Consider the following 20,494-nt stretch of genomic DNA (forward strand, 5'->3'; position numbering starts at 1 on the left):
CGGAGTCACTGTTGCTTCGGCCAGGCTGCGGAGCGGACGGACGCGCCTGGTGCCCCGGGGAGGGGCGCCACCAGGGGAGGAGGAGGAGGAGGAGGAGGAGAAGGTGGAGAGGAAGAGACGCCCCCTCTGCCCGAGATCTCTCCAGGCCCTGACCTCAGGGCCAGGGCACTGACAGTACAGGAGAGCCAAGTTTCTCCACTTGGGCTGCCCGAAGAGGCCGCGACCCTGGAGGGCCCTGAGCCCACCGCACCAGGGGCCCCAGCAGCACCCCGGGGGCCTAAAGCGACAGTCTCAAGGGCCACCGCAAGGTTTCCAGTTGCCTAGACAACAGGCCCGGGGTCAGAACAACAACCCTTCCAGCCACCTGCCTCAACTGCTGCCCCAGGCACCAGCCCCAGTCCCTGCGCGCCAGCCAGCCCAGGTGACATGCCGGTGCTCTCCAGGCCCCGGCCCTGGCGGGGGAGCACGCTGAAGCGCACGGCCGTGCTCCTGGCCCTCGCGGCCTATGGAGCCCACAAAGTCTACCCCTTGGTGCGCCAATGCCTGGCCCCGGCCAGGGGTTCTCAGGCGCCCGCCAGGGACCCCACGCAGGAGGCCTCCGGGGCCGCGGCGGCCAAGGCCGGCGTGAACCGGGTATTCCTGCAGCGGCTTCTGTGGCTCCTGCGGCTGCTGTTCCCCCGGGTCCTGTGCCGGGAGACGGGGCTGCTGGCCCTGCACTCGGCCGCCCTGGTGAGCCGCACCTTCCTGTCGGTGTATGTGGCCCGTCTGGACGGAAGGCTGGCCCGCTGCATCGTGCGCAAGGACCCGCGGGCCTTTGGCTGGCAGCTGCTGCAATGGCTCCTCATCGCCCTCCCTGCTACCTTCGTCAACAGTGCCATCCGCTACCTGGAGGGCCAGCTGGCCCTGTCGTTCCGCAGCCGTCTGGTGGCCCACGCCTACCGCCTCTACTTCTCCCAGCAGACCTACTACCGGGTCAGCAACATGGACGGGCGGCTTCGCAACCCTGACCAGTCTCTGACAGAGGACGTGGTGGCCTTTGCGGCCTCTGTGGCCCACCTCTACTCCAACCTGACCAAGCCACTCCTGGACGTGGCCGTGACTTCCTACACCCTGCTTCAGGCGGCCCGTTCCCGTGGGGCCGGCACAGCCTGGCCCTCAGCCATCGCCGGCCTCGTGGTGTTCCTCACGGCCAACGTGCTGCGGGCCTTCTCGCCCAAGTTTGGGGAGCTGGTAGCAGAGGAGGCGCGGCGTAAGGGGGAGCTGCGCTACATGCACTCGCGTGTGGTGGCCAACTCGGAGGAGATCGCCTTCTACGGGGGCCATGAGGTGGGGCAGGTTGGGACGCTGGGCACGGAGGGAAGCCTGTGTCAGGGAGGCCCGGAGGCAGGCAGCCGTGAGCAGTGGGGACAGTCCAGGGCGGGCTGGGGCTGATGCCAAAGGTGTGGGCAGGCCATGGGAGAGCAGGGCTGGGGTGGGCAGGGTCTTGGGCAGCCGTGGACTCGGGCGCGGCAGTGGAGAGGCAGGAAGGCTGGGTGGGGACTGTCCTGTGCTGATTGCCTGCACGCTCCTGGCCACTTCTGCTTCCTCTCCTCCTCAAGGAGGTTGTCCCAGCCTTAGAGCTGCGATCCTAGCAGTTTGAGCCTTGAGAGGAGACGCCTGCCATTCGGGAGCGGGGACCAAGGGACGTGACCTGCTGCCTAGCCCCTCCTGGGCCCTTGGGCCCTTTGAAGGCCGGCGTCCAGCAGAGCTGGCTGGCCAAGCAGGCGGGCATTATGGGCATGACTCAGCCCAAGCGAGGTTAATGAGCAGTGCCCAGCGCAGCAGTGGGACTTGGGGTCAAGGCCACCCCCGCCTGAGCCCACAGGCCTGCCCAGCTACCAACTGGCTCAGCTGCCTTCCGGGGGCCCCCAGACCAGAGATGCCGGGTCCAGGCTGCCACTGCGGAGGGACACACTTCCTGCTCCTGGCGTGGCTGCCCTTCCGCCCCGTCTGTCTCCTGGTTCCCTGGTGGGCCCGGGGCAGGCGGGCCAGGCAGGCGCTGGGAAAGGTTACTCCAGGTCAGTGCTCCCTTTATCTCGCCTCAGCCCCTCCCCTTCCTTGTGCCTGGGGTTGCAGTTGCCTTGGGCCCTGCTCTCTGCGACTCAGTTTCCGTTCCCCAGTGCTTCTTGGGAGGAGGGGCACAATGGCATCCATCCCCCAAAGGCCTGTGTGTGCTCCCTGGGTCAGGCGGCCCCTTGCCCTGGGACCTTGTCTCTGTGCACCAGCAGAGAAGCAGGCTTGTCCCTGAACTCCACAGAGAGGGGCATCCCGGGTGTGGGCCAGACTGCAGATTCAGAGAAAAGGCCCCTGGACTTCAGCCACCACTCCAGCTTCCCTCTCCTCTTTACCCGCATGCTGGGCTGCAGGGCCTTGGCAAGCAGCCGTAGCCTTGGGCGAGGCGCTTGGCACATTCCCCGCAGCTACATTGTCAGCCTTGGCTGGCACCCCTGCCAGCTCCCAGCACGAGTCTGGATTGCCGGGGTGCTTGCTTCAGGAATGGGAGATCGGGCTTGCAGGGAGCTCAGCTGTGCAGGCCGACCTGGGTGGCGGGGGCAGAAGAGAGATCACTGGTTCTTTGAAGGCCTTCATCCAGGCTAGCTTCAGGAAGTAGATTACTGGTTCTTTGAAGGACTCCATCCGGGCTAGCTTCAGGAAGTAGCGCGTTGGCCAGGAGGGTTTGTTGGCTAGGGCAGGAGGGCCCGGTGTGCATTCACGGCTTGTCTGCATAGGCCTCAGCTGGAAAGCTGTGTGGGGTAGGAAAGCTGTGTGATAGGACCCCTCGGGTGGCATGTGGCCCGTGGCAGTCCCACTGGCTGATGTCCCCGTGGACACTGGCCTAGGCTCAGATCAGGGCAGAAGCAGCTGACTGGCTGGAGGGCACACAGCAGAGTATTCTGTCCTTCCTGGGATTGCCACGAGGAGGCTTATTGAAATGCACATGACATGATCTCTTGCTTGAGAACAAAGTAAAGCTCTCTTGATAAGTCTGAGCATCATTTACAAGAAAGTGGTTCTCCTGGCAGCTCTGCCAGTGTGGTTCAAATTCTCACACTGGTTGCCACCGTCAGGCTGTGTGGACTTGGGCAGGTCACTTTGCCTCCCTGGGCTTCAGTGTTCTGTGTACAATGGGCACGTGAATACACATGCAATGGGACGTGGTGAGAATCAGATGCAGAGACGTGAAAGCACTTGGCAAACAGTGCCAAGCTGGGCAGCTGTCATCAGATGGCTGTGGGGAGGCAAGGCTGGGGCGCATGCCCCTGGACTGAGCCCAGAAATTCACAACCCCTTGGCTACCTTGCTGGGAGCACTTCCCGACACCTCCCACCTCCCCCACCTGTCTGACTGCTGCTGCCACCTCTTCTCTGTAGATGTCCCTTTCCCCACCTGCTGGTGTCCTGACATAGTGATGGCCAGTGCAAGAAGGGGAACAGAAGGACAGGGGAGGCCTACCCATTGCTGAGGGAGCGAGGTCCAGGCTCAGCAGTGGGGACATCCACTGGGGCGAGTCCTGTAGGGCCCAGCTCAGCAGCACATCTGTGCAAACTTCTCACCAAAAGGAACTGTGGGAAAGTTGAGGGGAGAGGGGGCCTAAATAGGCCAAGACTGTTGAACTGAGTTTTTCAGAACCAAGAGACAGGGTCTCACTGTGCTGCCCAGGCTGGGGTGCAGTAGTGCCATCACTGCAGCTTCAAACTCCAGGGCTCCAGTGATCCTCCCACCTCAGCCTCGCGAGTAGCTGGGACTACCCATGTGTGCCACCACGCCTGGCTAGTTTTTTTTTTTTTTTAATTATTTTTGGTAGAGGCAGCATCTCGCCATATTGGCCAGACTGGTCTCCAACTCCTGGGCTCAGACAGTTAGCCTCTCAAAGTGCTGGGATTGCAGGTGTGAGCTACTGCACTCAGCCCAAGAGACACTGCCTTTTGCTGTCCTGCGCTGCTCTTTGCTTAGTTTAGTGGGGGAAAAATTAGAGCTGATGGATGATCTCTCTGGGTCAAGAGGAGGGGCTAGCAGAGAACCCAAAGAAATGGGCTCAGCAGAGGACAGAAACAAGGTGATTAGAGAGGGAGTAGAGAGGGGACGGCAGCCGCACTGTGACATCAGCCAGTCCCTTATACCCCGTCACACCTTGAGTTTGAGACCTGGCCCCGCCCAATCGTAACCTCTGACTCTCGGCCTTCTGATGGCCACCATGGCACAGCGTGTGTGAGTGGCACTCAGAGACTCTGACCATTGCCCCCATGGGAGCTGCCACTGTGCATGGCCACGAAGCCTGTCTGTGTCTGTCACCCCCTCAGGTGGAGCTGGCCCTGCTACAGCACTCCTACCAGGACCTGGCCTCGCAGATCAACCTCATCCTTCTGGAACGCCTGTGGTATGTCATGCTGGAGCAGTTCCTCATGAAGTATGTGTGGAGCGCCTCAGGCCTGCTCATGGTGGCTGTCCCCATCATCACTGCCACTGGCTACTCAGAGTCAGGTGAGACCCAGGGCTCTAAGAGGATCCAGGCCAGGGGCCTGTCCCCCATACCACTGGGTGCTGGGCTCACAAGGGCCCAGCTCAGCCGGCCCGCCTCCCACTTCTGCTGCCGGGGCTGCCGAGGCCCTGCTGCCACCCTTGATGCTCTCAGAGGTTGGGCTTGCCTTGCCCCTCCTTGTTGCCTTTTGCTCTGCGCACACCTCATGTCCTTTGGTATCACTCAGCCAAGCCCAGGACTGCAAGTCAAGAACACAACGTATCACTTCTCCAGGCACAGATACCCTTACCCACCTGTCCCTGTCCTCAACCCAACTGTGACTTAGAGGTGGGAGGATGTGCGGAGTACCTCGAGTGAGCCCCTTTATCACTCTAGCCTTGGTTTCCTCGCCCTGAAACAGCTCTTGTAGGTTGCAAAGGGGAAAGACCTCCACCCTAAGGCGTTTTAGAGGAGTGGAAGCTTGTTCTACCTGTTATTCTAGTGATAAGATTGAAGATTTAGGTTTTCTGCATTCCTGTTGATTTTGTTTGTTTGTTTTATTTTCTTTTTGGTTTTTGAAACAGGAGTCTGATGTCGCCCAGGCTGGAGTGCAGTGGCACGACCTTGGCTTACTGCAGCCTTGACCTCCCAGGCTCAAGTGATCCTCCTACTTCAGCCTCCCCAGTAGCTGGGACTACAGGCGCAAGCCACCATACCTGGCTAATTTTCATATTTTTTGTAGAGACAGGGTTTCACCATGTTGCCCAGACTGATCTCGAACTCCTGGTCAGGTGATCCTCCTGCCTCAGCCTCCCAGAGTGCTGGGATTACAGGCGTGAGCCGCCGCGCCCAGCCTGCATTCCTGTTTTGTTTCTCTACTGGATTGCAACTTCTGCATTTGATTTTTTAGTCCATTAGTGATTACCCTTTAAAGGATCAACACGTGGCCGGGCGCGGTGGCTCATGCCTGTAATCCCAGCACTTTGGGAGGCTGAGGCAGGCAGATCACGAGGTCAGGAGATCGAGACCATCCTGGCTAACACGGTGAAACCCCGTCTCTAGTGAAAATACAAAAAAATTAGCCAGGCGCGGTGGCGGGCGCCTATAGTCCCAGCTACTCCGGAGGCTGAGGCAGGAGAATGGTGTGAACCTGGGGGACGGAGCTTGCAGTGTGCCAGGATGACGCCACTGCACTCCAGCCAAGGCAACAGAGTGAGACTCCGTCTCAAATAAAAATAAAAGTTAAAAGATCAACACGCATACTTGTTAGGTTAATCAATAGCTCCACCTCCTCCTGGACCTTAGAACACAGAAGAGCCCCGTGGGGCATGGCGTCATAGCCCAGCCAAGAGTTGGATTTGTACCTAGTTTTTTCGCTTTGCTATCGCCTTATCCACACATGATAAAACTGGCTCACACGTTTGCTGAGTTCTATGGTCACCATTTCGCTCCCACATCTCAATTTCTCTTCTATGTTCTGTTGTCTTCCTCCAGATAGACACGTTTTTAGTTTTTGTTTGTTTGTTTGTTTGTTTTTTAACTCACAACTATACTCAGGACAAAGAGTCATCAGTGCTTCTAATTCTTGATTATTTTATTGTAATTCTTTGTGTTGTTTTGTTTTTTGTTTGTTTGTTTGTTTTTTGTAGAGGCAGGTTCTTGCTATGTTGCCCAGGCTAGTGTGGAACTCCTGGGCTCAAGCGGTCCTCCCGCATCGACCTCTCGAAGTGCTGGGATGACAGATGTGAGCCACCGCACCTGGCCTGTTGTAATTTTTGATTATTTTTGTTGCAAATGTTTCTATTTCACCCTTATTCCGAAGCTAAAGTTGAGTTGCGCAATGGAGTCTAGGTGGACAGTTCTTTTCTCTCAGCCCTTTCACAATGTCTTACTATCTCCCTGCTTCTTCTGTAGCTGCTGACAAATCTGTAGCTGCTGACAAATTGTCCTCCCTGAGTATGCTGTGTTTTTTCTCTGAGTACTTTGATCATTTTCTTTCTTTTTGGCATTCTGCAGTTTCACTATGACGTGTTTAGATGTCAGTTTTTGTTGATTCTGCTTGAGACTTGTTATATGTCCTTTGAATATTCAGGTTTTTCAATCATTCTGGAAGATTCTCAGCTATTAGCTTTTGAGATATTGTCTGACTCTCATTCTTTTATCCCGTTCTTCTAGAACTGGCAGCCAGCGCTGGACTTCTGACTCTCTTCGTTGTGTCTTTTGGTTTCTGTTTACTGTTTCCCATCTCACACTGTGCTGAATTCTGGGGATGCCCTCAGGCTTTCTTCCTGCTTGCTCATTTGCCAGTTCACCAGTTTTCTTTTCGGCCATGTCTAATTGGAATTTTGTTCACATTTCAGTGGCTGTTTCTGTAAGTTCTATTTCATTCTATTTCAAATAGAAATTTGAAAATGGATATTTCCTTTTTCAAGTAGAAATGTCAGGCTGTTTCTGTGTCTTATTTGCTTATCTTTTTGACTGCTCCTTTTATGCTGTGTATCATATTAGTCATACTTACCCCACCATCTCTATCCGATGGTTTGGTTTGCTTCAGTTCTTGGGAGTCTCATTCACCTGTCTTCTGTCTGCTGGTCCTTACTCATGGTGGATCATTTCCTTGTGGGTTTTGCAACAGAACTTCTATGGGGATTGGTATGACCTCAATGGAGGGTGTAAGTCCATATTTCCTTCTGTTTTGGCCAAGCACTCCAGGGTAAGCAGTTGGAGGCCGTTAGTTAGTGTGGAGGGGATGGTTCCTGAAATGAGAGGTGGTTTCATTTGAATTCGTTTGAACTCCAGGCACATTGTTACAAATTCTTAGAGGAGGCTTTTTGTTCATTGCTCATAGAGCCCAGGCTAAGCAAAGAAAGCTTCCTGGTCTTTGCCCTGCTTGCCTCTGGGGCTTTCAAAGGATCACCTGGCTGCCTGCTTCTCTTTGCTCCCAGGAGTTTCCCTTGCTTTCCATCAAGCTTGGCTCTGCTTGAAATAGTGTCATAGTTTTTACCCAGTTTGGTGGGAAGAGGGTTTTCAATTTATAAACAGAAGTCTGATTCTCTCCCTGTTTCTGTTTCCACCTCGGGGCTTCCATGCCCTCAGCTGTCTGTGTCGTCCTCTGGGTGACTCACCAAGAGGAAGGATCTAATTCGGGGACTGCACATCAAGGGCAGCCTTGATGCCGGCGTGGGTGCCCGGCCCAGTCAGCGCACCTAGCCCTGGGCACTGAGGCAGCCCACGAAACAGCACCTGCAGCCGCTTCGCTCCATGGCTGCCACTGATTGCATCAGGCTGCTCCCTGCCCTGAAGGCCTAGGACTTTTCTGAGCCTCTGCTGTGCCAGGCTTTGTGGGCTCCTGGCCCTGCTCTGCTGGCCCTCAGAGCCAGCAGCCTTTGAAGGCTGTGAAGCGCTCCCTTTCCCCTGGCTTGATTGGTTCTGTCCTGTGGCCTTCCGTTTTTTGGGGGGGTTTTTTGAGATGGAGTCTCACTCTGTCTCCCAGGCTGGAGTGCAGTGGCACGATCTCGGCTCACTGCAACCTCCGCCTCCTAGGTTCAAGCAATTCTCCTGCCTTTGGGACTACAGGTGCACACCACCATGCCTGGCTAATTTTTGTATTTTTAGTAGAGATGGGATTTCGCCGTGTTGGCCAGGCTGGTCTTGAACTCCTGACCTCAAGTGATCCATCTGTCTTGGCCTCCCAAAGTGCTGGGATTACAGGCGTGAGCCACTGTGCCTGGTCCTGTGGCCTTCTTATTTCCCCAAATGCCAGGCCTGCTCTGTCTTGGGGCCTGTGCCAGGAGCACTCTTTACTCTGCTGCCCTGTGGCACAGCCCACCTAGGCAAGGCCCGGCCTGCCCACCACCACCTTTCCTGTCTCCTTCCCTGCCTCATTGCTCTCCCAAGCACTGAACACCCCGTCAGTGGCGCTTTTCTCTCTCCCTGCCATGGACTGCAAGCCCCGTGGAGGGCAGGGATTTTTTTCTGTTTTGTCCCTGCTATGTTCCCTGCACCGGGTGGCTAGTGAGGGCTCCGGGTGCTTCAAGGAGGTGCAGTGTGCTGGCTGGGGAAGATTTAGATAAGCTTTGCTGGGCTGGCATGCAAGGCAGGTGGGCTTAGGAGATGGGCAGGGCCTGTGGCTCCCACTCCAGCCCAGAGGCCTTGCTCTGTCCAGCTCCAGGGCCCTGGCCTTAGTCGCCCAAGGCTCCAAGAGAACCTGCAGAGGGCAGCTGGTTCTGCGCCAGGATGCTCTAGGCACAAAGACTTGCAGACCCTTCCCTTTGTCCACAGAGACTGTCCAGCTCTCAGAATACCTGGGGAGGAGGGCTGTGTCCTTCAGAGCACGGTGGGAAGGAAGGTCCAAGGCCTTCAGCCTCTAGGATTAGCGCCCCCGCCCTGCCAGCCCAATCCAGTTCCCTGGTTTCCCAGGCCAGGCCCCTTTCCACCCTGCATGGCCCTGAGCTGACTCTACATTTCATGTCCTCCCCCAGCCCCCAGCCAGTGATCCCTGAGGCTTCCCCCTCAGGATCACACATGCCCCTGGATAGAGTCCTCGGGTCCTTTACAGGACCTTCCCACCACCTCAGCCACACCCCAGCACCCTCAGAGGCAGCCTTCACCCTTGCTCCCCACCTCTGCTCCTGTGGGGACTCTAAGGATCCAGAAACTGAGAGTCAAGGCCATTGATGAGGGTCAAGGGTGCTGCCACAGGGCCCTAGAGTGTGACAGAAAAGCAAGTTAAGACAGGAGCAGCTCCTGGGAGAAACAGACACCAAACAATATGGCTGCTGGCCCAGAGGTCCAAAACCATGGTGTAGAGGTCAGGAAGTGGGACATTAGGCTGGGCGTGGTGGCCCACGCCTGTAATCCCAGCATCTTGGGAGGCCAAGGCAAGCGGATCACCTAAGGTCAGGAGTTTGAGACCAGCCTGGCTAACATGGTGAGACCCCATCTCTACTAAAAATACAAAAAAATTAGCTGGGCTTGGTGGCAGGTGCCTGTAATCCCAGCTACTCGGGAGGCTGAGGCATAAGAGTCACTTGAACCTGGGAGGCAGAGGTTGCAGTGAGCCAAGATCACACCACTGCACTGCAGCCTGGGCAACACAGCAGGACTCTGTCTCAGAAAAAAAAAAAGAAAAGAAAGAAAGAAAAAAAAAGAAAGTTGGTGTTTCAAAGCCAAACAGCCCTGGGCGTTGGATGACAAAGTTCAGACGTTCCCCAGGAGGGGCGACATCAGTGGTGCAGGACAGAGGGCAGGTGGAAGGAGCTGGTTGTACCCAGAAACAAAGCGAGATGCCTGCTGGTGCATTTTAAAAATCAATGTTATTGAGATGTAATTAACATACCATACAATTCATCCTTTTCCATGTACAATTTAAATTCATTCACAGAGTTGTGCAGCCATCACCACTAACTCCAGAATGTTTTATTTTTATTTTATCCCCCAAAGAAACCCCAGACCCATGAACAGTCACTCCTCATTCCCTCTCTCCAGTCCCTGGCACCCACTCATCTGCTTCCTGTCTCTGTGGATTTGCCTATCTGGACATGTCCTAGAAATGGAATCATGTGCTCTGTGCTACCTTCCTTCACTGAGCATCATGGTTTCAAGATTCGTCCATGTCATAAGATGAATCAGTCCTTCATTCCTTTTCATAGCTGAATAATATTCTATTGTGTACATAGACCACAATTTCTTTATCCATTCATCCATTGATGGACATTTTGGGTTTCTTCATGTTTTGGCTGTTGTGAATAACACTGCTGTGAACATCCATGGACAGGTCTCTATTTGCACAGATATTCTCGTTTCTCCTAGGTGTATAGCTAGGAGTGGAATTGCCAGGTCACACAGTAACTGGACAGTTCACTTTTTGAGGAGCTGCGAGACTGTTCTCCACAGTGGCTGCCCCATTTTACCTTTCCGCCAGCAGTGTTGGAGGGTTCCACCGTTTCATCCTGGTTAGCACTGGCTGTCATCCCCTTTGTGTTCTAGCCACCTAGTGGGTGGGAGGTGGTATCTCTTGGTGGTTTTGATTTGCATTTCCCTGATGACTGATGACGCTGAGCCGCTTTTGATGTGCTGAGTGGCCGTTTGTATGTCTTCTTTGGAGAAATGTCTGTTCACGTCCTTCGCCCATGTGTGATCGGGTTATCTCTGTCGTTGAATTGTAAAAGCTCTTTGTATATTCTGGATACTGCACCCTCATCAGATGTGTGGTTCACCAGTCCAGAGTTTTCTCCCAGTCTGTAGGTTGTCTTTTTCACTGTCTCGATGTTGTCCTTTGGTGCACAAAAGTGTTGAGTTGGATGAGGTTCAGTTGATGTGTTTTTCTCTTGTTGCTCATGCTTTTGGTGTCCTAGTGAAGGAACTGTTGCCGTATCCAAGGTCATGAAGCTTTATCCCATTTTCTTCTAAGAGTTTCATAGTTTGGGCTACGCTACACATCAGCCTGTGATGTGCTCTGGGTTGGTTTGTATGTATGGTGTGAGGAGTCCCTCTCTTGCACATGGAGAGAAAGAGAGAGAGATCTGATTGCCTTGGCACCATCTGCAGAAGAGCCTGGCCTTTCTCTCCAGCGGCTCATTTTTAACTTTCCACTGTCTCTGCCCCTCCCCGCCCTGCCACCCACCCCTCTGGGGCTTTGCAGATGCAGAGGCCGTGAAGAAGGCAGCCTTGGAAAAGAAGGAGGAGGAGCTGGTGAGCGAGCGCACAGAAGCCTTCACTATTGCTCGCAACCTCCTGACAGCGGCTGCAGATGCCATTGAGCGGATCATGTCGTCGTACAAGGAGGTACCTCTGGCCCAGCCCCACCCTTGCCATCCTTGCCATGCTCCTCTCCCTGCAACTGGCAAGGGCTGAGCCAGGGTCACCCTCCCTCAGGTGACGGAGCTTGCTGGCTACACAGCCCGGGTGCACGAGATGTTCCAGGTGTTTGAAGATGTTCAGCGCTGTCACTTCAAGAGGCCCAGGGAGCTGGAGGACGCTCAGGCGGGGTCTGGGACCATAGGCCAGTCTGGTGTCCACGTGGAGGGCCCCCTGAAGATCCGAGGTAAGGCTGTCCCCTCCCTATGAGTGACCCCGCCCCTGCTGCTACTGCAGATGCTGACCTGCTGCCCCAGCTCCTCCCATTCCTGCTCCCTCACTCAGGGACCTCTGTGCGCTTCTGGCCCATCCCAGTCCACCCAGGACGGGAGGGCTGCCCAGCAGGGTCTTTGAGGACTTCGGCCTGGTCGAGCTGGGCCCCTGGAGGGTTTCCTGGGGAGAGGTGCTAGTCCGACTGCCTTCCTTCCCAGACAGTAGCTGCCAACCACCCTAGTGACTCGCCTTTTGAGGGCCCCAGCCTGGATTATTCATTCAAAACAAGGGGGATGTGGTCCCCTCACCCATGCAGGACAGCAAGAGAAAGTTCCAGTCAGTGTGCCAGCCGCTGGCTGCCGTGGGAGGCAGGTGCTGCAGAAGTGGGTGGCGGCCCAGGGCACTGTACTAGACACTGAGGGAAGAGTTCAGCTTGTTGGAAGTCCTGGCTGTGTTCCCTAGGGGCCCTGGACCACAGGCTACTGGTGGGGAACCAGCTGGCATGCTGCCTGGGACACACAGACCCCCCCCCCCCAGAATGCAGAGGGGTTGCCACCACTCCTTCCCCTCCCCACCCCCCGCCGTGCTCTCTCTGCAGGCCAGGTGGTGGATGTGGAGCAGGGGATCATCTGCGAGAACATCCCCATCATCACGCCCTCAGGAGAGGTGGTGGTGGCCAGCCTCAACATCAGGGTAGGTCCAGCGGGGAGGGCGCCAGCCATGCACATATGCAAGCCTCAGCCCTTGGTTCCCGCCTGTCTGTGCTGGCAACAGCCATTGTCCCTAGATCTACGTGGCAGGTGGGCCAAGGTCAAGGTGAGAGACCAACGTGTCTCTGACTGTTCATCCTGGGGCAACAGAGGCTGATAAGAGAGACCAGTGATACCAGGATTGGCCAAGGTTCACCCCGGCGTTCCTGGCCCTATCATCTGATGCCAGTTCCCCATACTCCTAAGAAAGCCAAGGCCCGGGCGGGGGCTCTGCTTCAAACCTTGCCACTCGACCTCCCTGGGAAGGCCACAGATTACCTGTGTCCCCAGCCAGGGGTTTAGATGGGGCTGGGGAGCAATGGAGTGAGGGGAGACTGGGGTGGAAGGACAGGTAGAGAAGTGGCAAGGAATCACTCATTCATTCATTCATTTGACCAATGTGCCCTGAACTCTGAGCTGCGCACCAGAAACCTGAGGTAAATCAGGAGCCCTGCACTCAGGGAGTCCTCACTGTGGAGGGGCACTAAAGTGTTGCAAAGGTCTCCAGGTAGACAGCTGTTCAAGGGACAGTGGGGATCACAAGAAGAGTGGTCAAAGTCCCTTGGGGTGGTGGGGGTGGGATGAAGCCTTGCCCAGGAGTCGCTGCGAGCAAGTGGGCAGGCAGCTGACGATAGAGGCCGTGGGCCTGAGGGGCAGCTCACATAGGAGGGGCATGCCAGGGAGGAGGGGCGTGCCAGGGAGGAGGGGCGTGCCAGGGAGGAGGGGCCAGCACAGGTGGTTACCCCTCACCGCCGGCAGTGGCCACTCCTAGGATATCCGGGGAGCTGATCACCAGTGAGTCTGAGGAGGGTGGTTTCCAGGCTGGCCCCGGGCAGCGCAAGCAGGCAGGGGCAGCAGGCAAGCTCACAGGGCCCCTGCACGCTGAGCCACAGCTGCTCAGGGAGCCAGGTGTGCAAGATGGGGCAAGGCCCAGGCCCAGCCCCTCAGGAGGGGACAGTCAGGTGGCTGCATTAGCATCCTGTGGCTGTGGTCACAAAGCGTTACAAACTTTGAGTGGCTTTCCCAGCAGAGATGGCCTCTCTCCCGGCTGGGGAACGGCAGTCCGAGAGGAAGGTGCAGGCGGGGCGGGCTCCTGCCGAGTACCCAGAAGGCGCCTCCGCTCAGGGCCTCTGTCCCAGCTTCTGCTCTGCTGACCATCTGCGGGCTTCCTTGACTTCTGCCACGGCAGGTTGGCCTCAGCCTCTGTCTCCACACAGCACTCTCCCTCTGGGTGTGTCCGTGTCTCCGTCTGCCCTTTCTGTCATGACATGGGTCACATTGCATTTGGGCCCACCCTTCTGCAGAATGACCTCATCCAAACCTAACTCATCACATCCACAACGATCCTGTTTCCAAATCAGCTCACACTCCAAGGTAGTGGGGATTAGGGTTCCCACATAGGAATTTCAGAGGACACAGTTCCGTCCATGACACTGCCTGAGGTAAGCTAAAGACCACGCCCTCAAGTCTTCCCAGGAGCCCTATGTAGCGTTGTTGTTACCGTGGACTTCACTGACTCCAGGCCCCCGGCCTCCTCCCTGCACACAGCCCGCCCCCAGCCTGGCTGGCATTTTCCTGAAGTAGGCGTTTCCTAGCTCCAGTGAGGACCATGGAATCAGTGAATTGAGGAGCCTGGGATCCATGATGCAGAGCCCAGGGGCCACTGTGGCATCTCTGGGTCACTCTGGCACCTGGGAAGGCAGTGGGTCTGTACTGTCAGTCTAGAGCCATAAAGAAAGTACCTTTTGGGCCGGGTGTGGTGGCTCATGCCTGTCATCCCAGCACTTTGGGAGGCCGAGGTAGGCAGATTGCTTCAGCCCAGGAGTTCAAGACCAGCCTGGGCAACATGGCAAACACTGTCTCTACAAAAATTTTTAAAAATACAAAAATACGCCAAGTGTGGTGGCCGTGCCTGTAGTTCTAGCTACTTGAAAAGCTAAAGTGAGAGGATCTCTTGAGCCCAGTAGGTTGAGCCTGCAGTGAGCCATGATCCCACCACAAGGCCCTGTCTCAAAAAGAAAAGAAAGAAACTGCCTTTTGTCCCTAGTGACTCAGGAGGCCAAGGTGAGAGAATTGCTTGAGTCCAAGAGTTTGAGACCAGCCTGTGCAACATAGCAAGACCCCGTCTCTAAAAAAGCATTTAAAACTTAGCCAGGTAGCCGGGCGCGGTGGCTCAAGCCTGTAATCCCAGCACTTTGGGAGGCCGAGACGGGCGGATCATGAGGTCAGGAGATCGAGACCATCCTGGCTAACACGGTGAAACCCCGTCTCTATCAAAAAATACAAAAATCTAGCCGGGCGAGGTGGCGGGCGCCTGTAGTCCCAGCTACTCAGGAGGCTGAGGCAGGAGAATGGCGGGAACCCGGGAGGCGGAGCTTGCAGTGAGCTGAGATCCGGCCACTGCACTCCAGCCCTGGCGACAGAGTGAGACTCCGTCTCAAAAAAAAAAACTTAGCCAGGCATGGTGGCGTGCATCTGTAGGCCCAGCTACTCAGGAGGCTGAGGTGGGAGGATGACTTGAGCCCAGGAGTTGGAGACGGCAGTAAGCTGTGGTCACACCACTGCACTCCAGCCTGGGCGACACTGAGATCTTGTCTCTTGAAAACAAAGTGCTTTTCAGGGCAGTTCCTTAAAGGGGGCTGAGAGTTGACCCTGCACTTGGATTCCTGGTGAAGTAGAAGTTGGATGGGACTGAGGATGGCACTGGCTGTGTTGAAACACACCTACTCGTTCAGCTGTGGCAGAATAGGCCCTTCCTCTTGTGCTGGACCCACATTCTCTGGGCATGTCAGGGCCTGAGGACAGGGCCAGGTCTTGTCCATTACTGTGTCCTGGGCCAGGCATTTAGTGAGAGCTAAATTTAGCTAGGGCCGTGGATGCTGGACCCCATCCCCCAGGCCCTGCTGTCCTTTATCAACAGATCAAGAATGGCCCGCCTGCTGGCCTCGGGCATTGGGAGCCTCTCAAGGCTGGGCAGGAGGCCATAGGGTACGGGAAGGAGCCTGCGCTCTCTGGTGTCAGTGGCTGTTGCCCCTGCAGGTGGAGGAAGGCATGCATCTGCTCATCACGGGCCCCAACGGCTGCGGCAAGAGCTCCCTGTTCCGGATCCTGGGTGGGCTCTGGCCCACGTACGGCGGTGTGCTCTACAAGCCCCCACCCCAGCGCATGTTCTACATCCCGCAGAGGTGAGGAAGCCCATGCATCTCTCCTGCACCTCTTCCTGCCTGTGCACTCACACATGGCTTCCTGCAGAGGCCCAGGAAGTGGTGAAGAGTCAGTACCTCAGGAGAGGACACCAAGGCACTGTCCCCAGAGCCAGAGACAGGCTATGGTTCCTGCTCCCTCCAAACCCGCCCAATCCACTGCCCTGTTTTGGATCTGTGTGGGGTGTGTGCACGGGTGGCGACGTGAGCGTGTGGGTGCGTGTGAGTGTGGCACGTGGACACTGCCTGGGAGGCGCAGAGTATCTTGGGAGAGGCAGGGCCAGCCCTTCCCTCTATGAACACCCAGCTTTCCCACAGGCCCTATATGTCTGTGGGCTCCCTGCGTGACCAGGTGATCTACCCGGACTCAGTGGAGGACATGCGAAGGAAGGGCTACTCAGAGCAGGACCTGGAAGCCATCCTGGACATCGTGCATCTGCACCACATCCTGCAGCGGGAGGGAGGTAGGAGGCCTGGGGCTGGCAGCCGCCTTTTGTCCCACTGTGGCCTCTCCCTTGGCCTCCAGGGAGTGAAGATTATCTCAACATCCAGGAGTCTAAAGTGCCAGGTGCCACAGGGGCGGGGCAGAGGGTGCTGCCTCTAAGGCCTGCCTACCAGGGAGGACCAGCACCACACAGATGGCCCCAGGTGGCATGGGTGCTCTAGGGAAGGGGGCACCTAACAGGGATGTGCACCTCACTGGGGGACCGAGGATACCCTCTCCCAGAGAAAAGAGGTCTGAGCTGAGCCCTGCAGAATGCTGAGCGGTTACCCTGTCGGGGAGCCAGGGACAGCAGGGCGGAGTGCAGCCCGCAGGCTTGGTGGCGCGAGAGGCTAGCTCACAGAGGCCCCTCCGGACCAGGCGGGAGCCTAGGCTTTCCCTGAGCAGGATCAGATGCTCTTGGAAGGACCATGGGGCGGTGGGCAGGGGCAGCCTGGGAGGGGCAGGCACATGTATGCAGTGATGGCTACTGTCAGGAGGTTTGTGCAGACGCTTGGAGGGGGCTGGGGCCAGCAGAGTCGGGTGGATTCTGAGATGAGTTCACAGAAAAGGAGGCCAGACTAAGCTGTTGTCTTGTCCTGGGCTTATCAAGGAATGCTGCTTGTTCACAGTGTCCGTCGTGCTGGGAGAGCAGAGGAGGAGAGGGGGGTGCAGCTGCAGGGACATGGTAGGAGTGTTCAGTTCTCTCTTTGAATTCTGAGTCTCTGGGTTCAGCTTCCAGCCCCCAGTGCTGTGTGCGAGATTGCCCTGGGCAAGGGCCTCGCCTTGCTGGGGCTCCCCTTCACGGTTCAAGGGCACAGGCACCAAGCCCTGCCTTGGTGGCAACATGAGAAGAAGTGGCTCCTGCAGGAAATGGCTGGGGTGTTGTCACCTGCCTGTGGAGGAAGTGGGGACACAGGTGGCGATGGCAGTGGAGCAGCCCCTGGCGCGGCCCTGCCTCTTGCTCCTGCTGCCCTCAGCCTGGGAGCACGTGGCCCCTCCCGCCTCTGTGGCAGCCTGAATGCCTAGGGCCTGTGGCCGGCCAGCATGAGCCGTTAGGATGGAGTTGAGCTGTGAGGAACAGAACCGGCCTCCCTGCACTAGTGGCTAAGATCGTTTGTGAGTTTATTGTACAGAGCTGTTAGGTCCCAAGAGAGCCAGGCCACAGTTGCCGGGGCTGGCCCTGCTCTCTGAAGGTCCCAGGGCTCTAGGCTTTTCTACCAGGTCACTCTGCTGTGTGGCCTCCATTTCCAAAGTCACCTCATGATACAGGGGGGCTGCTGCAGCCCTCACATCATGTCCCAGGCTGTAGGATGGAGGAAGTAGAAGGGAAGGGGCAAAAGGTATTTGCCTTCTGTCTTTTAAGGAAGGTTCCAGAAGCCGCCATATTGAATACTTACAGTTACATCTCATTGGCCACAACTTAGTCTCATGCTCACACCTCACCACAAGGCCACCTGGGAAGCGTAATCTCTATTCTGGGTGGCCATACACCCTGTCGCCACTTCCAGTCCTGGGCCGCAGGGGAAGGCAGCATGCCTGAGAATACAGGAGGGGCCACTTCTGCCGCAGTGCCCCGGCCCAATGGAGCAGCCAACTCACCTGCTCGTTCAAGCAGCCCACTCGAGCCTTGCCAAAGTGCTGGCACAGGGCAGTGACAGGAGGCCCAACCCCTGTGGGTGGTGACAAGCCCCTGGTCTGGGGAGAGCACTGTGGCAGCTCCGGGGCTCTGTGCCAGGGAACTGTGTGGGTGCCCTGGGGCTGCCATAAACCGCAGGGGTGGGTTGTCTCCTGGATCCAGCAGCCTGAGCTCCAGCTGCCAGCAGGGTGGGCTGCTTCTGGGTGTCGTGACAGAAGGATGTGTTCCAGGCCTCTGTCCTTGGCTTGCAGATGGCCCACTTCTCCCTGTATATCTTCACCTCGTGTTCCCTCTATGCACGTCCTCTGCCCGCATACCCCCTTTTTATGAGGACACAGTCATATTGAATTAGGGTCTACTCTGATGACCTCATCTTAGTGTGATCACCTCCATGAAGGCCCTGTCTCCAAATAAGGTCACACTGAAGTGCTGGGGCTGGGACTCCACCATATCTCTTCTAGGAGAAAGCATGATTCCAGTCCCCACTCCTCCATGATTAATGCCTGGCAGATGGACAAGGACACAGAGGCACAGTGGCCCTGTCATCACAGCCAGCTCATTCCCACAGCTCCCCCAGCTCCCCGGCCGGCCCCCAGGGCTGGGTGCTGGTGGAACTGAGCCAAGACCCTTGTCCCCGCCCAGGTTGGGAGGCTGTGTGTGACTGGAAGGACGTCCTGTCGGGTGGCGAGAAGCAAAGAATCGGCATGGCCCGCATGTTCTACCACAGGTGAGCACTCTGGGCTCCCTGGGGTCCCCTGGAAGGGGAAGTAGCAGCCATGGGGAGGCCTGGGCTCAGTGGAGCCTGAGCTGGGCTGAGGTACTGGGCCCTGGAGGGTGCACAGACTCTCCTCTCGGCCCGGACCCCCAGGCCCAAGTACGCCCTCCTGGATGAATGCACCAGTGCCGTGAGCATCGATGTGGAAGGCAAGATCTTCCAGGCAGCTAAGGACGCGGGCATCGCCCTGCTCTCCATCACCCACCGGCCCTCCCTGTGGTAGGTGCCCTCTCTCCCTGCCTGGGGTCGGTGGGAGTGGCAGTCTGAGGGGAGGACGTGGCCTGGTGAGCCCAGCAGCAGCAGGCGGCTCTCATCAGCAGCCCTCGTGCCGTGCCCCTGACCCTGTCCCTCTCCTGGCCAGGAAGTACCACACACACTTGCTACAGTTCGACGGGGAGGGCGGCTGGAAGTTCGAGAAGCTGGACTCGGCTGCTCGCCTGAGCCTGACGGAGGAGAAGCAGCGGCTGGAGCAGCAGCTGGCAGGCATTCCCAAGATGCAGCGGCGCCTCCAAGAGCTCTGCCAGATCCTGGGCGAGGCCATGGCCCCAGCACAGGTGCCGGCACCTAGCCCACAAGACCCTGGCGGCCTCCAGGGTGCCTCCACCTGACTCAGCCCTCCCCGGCCCCTGCCCCACCCCCAAGCTCAGATCACATGAAGGAGACAGCAGCACCCACCTGCGCATGCACCCTGCCCCTGCATGCCTGGCCCCTCCTAGAAGACCCTTCCCACCCTTGGGAAAGTAGATATGGAGGGTGACGCCCTGCATAACCCCCGCCCTGTCCCTTCCACTCCCTGGGGGGGCTGTTCCACAGTGACTGGGCCCTGTCCAGGGCAGTGAGTCCTCTACTTTGCTCCGCGGAGGAAGCTGGGGCATAGGGGGCCCAGTGCTAGCCACAGCAGCGCACCCAAGCCCCAGGAGCCACTCAGGCCACAGCCCCTGGTGCTGCAGGTGGCCTCCCTCCGGAGACTCGAGTCCCCATGATTCCCTCCTCGTCAGTCTCTCAAAGACCCCATGATCCAGCCCCTGAGGGTGGCCAGCCAAGGCTCCTGTCCCATGGGATGCCATAAAAGCCACCCAGTGGGACCCATGGTCACACAGAGCCCCTCACCTGCATCCTCTCCCCCACAAGAGCCCTGAAGAGCCCACGGGAGAGGGACGCACAGCACTGCCTGCCGAGCGAGAATGTAGCCCCAGCCCCCTCGGCCCCTCACCTCTTCTTTCTACAGCCTAATTTATTGGATTCCCTATTCGTAGCCATCTCCATGGCCAATGTGACTACCCTGCCAACAGCGGGGGTGGCCCAGCCTCTGAGTCCCATGGGGCCCTGGCTCCCACCAGTGCCAAACCCAGCCCCTGCGGCCGTCACCCCGCCAGCCTACACTGCCAGCCGCCACCGGGGCACACGGGCCTCTGCTTGCCAGCCGGGAGTGCGGACACCATGTTCCCAGCTCAGTGCCAAAGAGGGGTCACCAGGAGGAGCTGTCTATAGAGCCAGCACCTGCCCAAGAGACCCCACCGCCACCGTGTGCCTTTCCCAGGCCCTCAGCCCTCGGGCCGGGCACCACCCCCAGTCCCCCCAGTAAAAGCCTCCATTGGCAAATGCAGTCCTTCCTCCCTGCCTCGGAGTCTGGTGGTGTCTGCTGCGGGTCTCGGGGAGAGATGGAGGAGAGGCAGTGGGTTGCCTGTGGGGGAGTGAGTGAGTTTGGGAAAGGAGTGGGCCTGACCCCCAAGCCCTTCTGCGGTGGAAAGTCACCAGAAGACACCGTCCAACATATCCTCTGCCAAGCCTCACACCAATGCTCTTAGGGTTCCCGTGACGGTGGGGGGGCAGAACCTGCAACAACATTGCACAGAAATACTGGCTGAGCCCAAATAGGACTAGGGGAGGGGATCATGTTGGTCCCTGTGGGAGGAGCACGAAGGCAAGAGAAGGGATGTCTAAGCTGCCACACAGGGTGCTGCTGGCTCTTCTAGGGAGAGGGGGCCATTTGTGCAGGGACCTGGGGGGAACCAGGAGCACAGCACAGGGTGTTCGTGCTGCATGCAGGGGAAGGGAGGGCTGCGGCCGGCGGGCCT

At 57.5% G+C, this 20,494-nt stretch overlaps 1 protein-coding gene across 2 annotated transcripts; it reads left to right on the forward strand.

Moving 5' to 3' along the window:
* The first annotated feature begins 3 nt into the window (after positions 1-3).
* ABCD1 (ATP binding cassette subfamily D member 1) lies at positions 4-20,030 on the forward strand. 2 transcript variants are annotated; one of them, XM_010361745.2, is made up of 11 exons: positions 4-1,326; positions 4,341-4,521; positions 11,142-11,284; positions 11,375-11,543; positions 12,168-12,262; positions 15,358-15,503; positions 15,840-15,985; positions 18,284-18,368; positions 18,510-18,635; positions 18,778-18,970; positions 19,673-20,022. In XM_010361745.2, exons 1-11 carry the CDS (start codon positions 427-429, stop codon positions 19,691-19,693), a joined length of 2,205 nt encoding a protein of 734 aa, XP_010360047.1. In that variant the 5' UTR covers positions 4-426; the 3' UTR covers positions 19,694-20,022. The 2 variants fall into 2 exon arrangements, with proteins under 2 accessions (XP_010360047.1, XP_010360046.1); XM_010361744.2 differs by having other exon boundaries at positions 18,778-20,030.
* Positions 20,031-20,494: the final 464 nt, after the last annotated feature.

Source organism: Rhinopithecus roxellana, chromosome 7 (assembly GCF_007565055.1).
Source record: "Rhinopithecus roxellana isolate Shanxi Qingling chromosome 7, ASM756505v1, whole genome shotgun sequence".
In the NCBI taxonomy this organism is placed as follows: Eukaryota; Metazoa; Chordata; class Mammalia; order Primates; family Cercopithecidae; genus Rhinopithecus; species Rhinopithecus roxellana.

Excerpts from the sequence above, each read along its gene's own strand:
- ABCD1 (XM_010361744.2), top strand. The coding sequence starts at position 427 with ATGCCGGTGCTCTCCAGGCCCCGGCCCTGGCGGGGGAGCACGCTGAAG. Across the intron at positions 1,327-4,340 it reads CCTTCTACGGGGGCCATGAG|GTGGAGCTGGCCCTGCTACA; the intron begins GTGGGGCAGGTT and ends TCACCCCCTCAG. Across the intron at positions 18,636-18,777 it reads ACCCACCGGCCCTCCCTGTG|GAAGTACCACACACACTTGC; the intron begins GTAGGTGCCCTC and ends TCTCCTGGCCAG.